Source organism: Hippocampus comes, unplaced genomic scaffold, assembly GCF_001891065.2.
Source record: "Hippocampus comes isolate QL1 unplaced genomic scaffold, H_comes_QL1_v1.1 scaffold339, whole genome shotgun sequence".
In the NCBI taxonomy this organism is placed as follows: domain Eukaryota; kingdom Metazoa; phylum Chordata; class Actinopteri; order Syngnathiformes; family Syngnathidae; genus Hippocampus; species Hippocampus comes.
Genome location: NW_017806854.1, coordinates 851,995 through 855,162, shown reverse-complemented (window position 1 = coordinate 855,162; position 3,168 = coordinate 851,995). Strand labels below are relative to the sequence as shown.

Below are 3,168 nucleotides of genomic sequence, written 5' to 3'. Positions count from 1 at the left end.
CGCCAAAAACGCCGTACTATACTATGTCGTTTTTTCGACAGAAAAAAAACGACAGTATAATAAGGCATTTTTGGCGTGAAAAAAAACGACATCGTATACTAAGGCGTTTTTGGCCCGAAAAAAACGACATAGTATCGTAAGGCGTTTTTAGCGCGAAAAAAACGACATAGTATCGTAAGGCGTTTTTAGCGCGAAAAAAACGACATAGTATCGTAAGGCGTTTTTAGCGCGAAAAAAACGACATAGTATCGTAAGGCGTTTTTAGCGCGAAAAAAACGACATAGTATCGTAAGGCGTTTTTAGCGCGAAAAAAACGACATAGTATCGTAAGGCGTTTTTAGCGCGAAAAAAACGACATAGTATCGTAAGGCGTTTTTAGCGCGAAAAAAACGACATAGTATCGTAAGGCGTTTTTAGCGCGAAAAAAACGACACAGTATAGTAAGGCGTTTTTAGCCCTAAAAAAGCACTTAGTATAGTAAGGCGTTTTTAGCGCAAAAAAACGACATAGTACAGTAAGGCGTTTTTGGCGCGAAAAAAACGACATAGTATCGTAAGGCGTTTTTAGCGCGAAAAAAACGACATAGTATCGTAAGGCGTTTTTAGCGCGAAAAAAACGACATAGTATCGTAAGGCGTTTTTAGCGCGAAAAAAACGACATAGTATCGTAAGGCGTTTTTAGCGCGAAAAAAACGACATAGTATAGTAAGGCGCTTTTAGCCCGAAAAAAACGACATGGTATACTTTACTATACATGGTCGTTTTTTTCGGCTAAAAACCGCTTCCTATAAACGGTCGTTTTTTTCGGCTAAAAACGCCTTACTATCGGCTAAAAAAAGCCTTCTTAAACATGGCCGTTTTTTCGGCGAAAAACGCCTTAGTATACATTGACTTTGTTGCTTTTCTCCTAAAAAGCAAGTTGGTTGCAAGTCAACAGGAGCATGCAGCTCCAAAGCGATTTTATAGCGCACTATTTACACAGAGGGCTCCATAAGAAGGTACTTCTCTCTTGTTTAATTTATTCAACGAAATATTTTTTAGAAAAAGTATGTATACTTATCTCTTGGCGGGCCAGAGAAACGGCAGTCTCTTGCTGCAAAAGTAAACACCTTGCAAAAAAAAACTTAAGTATCAGCACCAGGGATTCCATAGAAACATTGGGCCCCATCAGGATTCATTTGAAGTGCTTAGATATATTCACAGCACATGAAAAATAGACTTCAGTGATTCTTCAACAAATATATAAGACACAAAGACAGCACTTTCATCATGACTCGTCAAAAGCAAAAAGCACTGGCTGAGCTCTTCAGCCCCGTTTGTGTTCTGAACCATTGCGGCTCATTGGCATGTGGACGATAGACTCCAAGGACTGGCATCAAGAACGGAGTTAATACTGTACATTCGATTCAGATTTGGAAACAGAATCAACATTCGCTCTCCGTTGCAGTCTCAATTGTCACACGTCGGGGATAGCACCATCGGCGGTTGTGTTTGAGGTCGTCGGGAGGTTTGGTGCTGAGATGACAACGTGCCTCACAGGGTTTTGTTGTTGCAGTTCAGGACCGGTTCACTTGCCGTCGAGCTGGCAAGGATCTGTGAGGAATTTGGCCATGTTCACTGCAGGGGCATCCAAGTCAGATGTGGTCAGGCATTGCTGTGGAGCTGGGAGAAAATAGAAAAAGGCGTTTTTTTGTTGTTTTTTTTTTTTTTTAACGACCATGTATAGTAAGGCGTTTCTTGAATGTCCATGAATAAAACGGGGAACGCAGCGACGATGCTCTTAAATAAAGGCCTGCGTCAATTTATCTCTGAAAGGCTCTCAGAGCTACATGACGGGTATTGGTGGCAAATGTCTGTGGTTTAAAATGAAATAAAAACTTTTTTTGTGTCATTAATAAGCATTCTTAGGTGTGAAAAATAAAAACAAAACTCACACAGTGTATCGGATCTGAGAGGGCTACCGAAGAAGACGTTGGGGCTTTTCATGGAGGAAGCCAGAACAGCTAGCTTCATCCTCCTGGAAGTGGCATCTAACTTCTCTTCCTGAAAAATAGGATGACTTCGTCAGGGATGAGACTGACCAAGGCTACACCACAAACTACTCTGAGTTGAGCAAATTTTGGCATTTCATCCATTATCATCAGTTATGTTTTGCTGATTGATGCCTTTGCTGCTCTCGATCACAAAAGGAAATCTTTGATTTCCATTCTTGGGCTTCCCCAAAACAAACCTCAGATGTGTGCGACATTCTGCACGAATGCAAAAGCCACCTAATGCAGCAGAAGGGTTTCATTTGGGATTTTTTTTTTAATGCCATCAGCGCTCAAAAGCCAACAATTATTTGGTGACGGCTCTCCTGGCAATCTCAAGAGCAGAGAGAGTGAGCGCTAACGTTCCCGTTTTGTCAAGTGTACCACTGTGCCACTGTTCGCGATTTGCGGACGCATCCATCGCACCCAGCGTGTGGAACTATCCATTCATGCAAGCTTCAAATTAGATGCACGGTGGCACTACAGGGCCAAGCTTGACTCAAAAGTGGCTTTCAAAGTCAACTTGGATTTGTTAGATGACTGATGCTAAAGCGGGTACATACGCAGTGGTTCTTAAATATCATTTAAAATGTGACCGAACATAAAATATGACAAAGAAAAAAAAAGCCTAGGCTGTTAGGTATGTGGGGAACTCTTAAAACAACAACCAGATAATTGCTGAGGGGATTCATTTTTGCGACCACAAAATTAGGAAAAAGGCTAACATTGAGTTTTACAGTGCATAGCCCGCTTAGTTAAAAATGAAGCAATGCAATTTTTAGCAGAAGTAGGAACATGGCCAAGCGTTGCTCGCGCACCTCAACTCAATCGTGTGCGTCATACCCTGCACTCGTGGATTTTTCGTCTGGACTCATCGAGCTGGTGCTGCAGGTCCCAGACGATCTCCTTGTGTTTGGCGTAGCACTGCTCAGCCGCCTCCTTCTGCCGTTGTGACTCCTGACGGCATGGCAAGAAAGCCAAGTCGTAATCCCAATACAAAAGTTGCAAACGACGTATTGTCTCCAGCAACGAGCACCCCGACCTCCAAGTCTTTGAAGTTGTCCGTCATGTAGCACGTCTCTGGAATTAACTTCACGTAGTCCATTGCTGCTCGAGAGTTCTATTAACAAAACGGTGGG

At 42.5% G+C, this 3,168-nt stretch overlaps 1 protein-coding gene across 4 annotated transcripts in view; it reads right to left on the bottom strand.

The window, feature by feature from the left end:
• Positions 1 to 1,175: 1,175 nt before the first annotated feature.
• The window catches only part of cep128 (centrosomal protein 128), a 19,241-nt gene continuing 17,248 nt past the window's right edge, over positions 1,176 to 3,168 (bottom strand). For all 4 annotated transcript variants that reach the window (XM_019858031.1, XM_019858033.1, XM_019858032.1 and 1 more), the window contains exons 21-24: positions 3,072 to 3,149; positions 2,873 to 2,986; positions 1,934 to 2,042; positions 1,176 to 1,661 (exon numbers count right to left, since the gene is read on the bottom strand). In XM_019858031.1, coding sequence (XP_019713590.1) covers positions 1,567 to 1,661; positions 1,934 to 2,042; positions 2,873 to 2,986; positions 3,072 to 3,149 — 396 coding nt within the window. In that variant the 3' untranslated portion in view covers positions 1,176 to 1,566. The remainder of the gene's footprint in view (positions 1,662 to 1,933; positions 2,043 to 2,872; positions 2,987 to 3,071; positions 3,150 to 3,168) is intronic.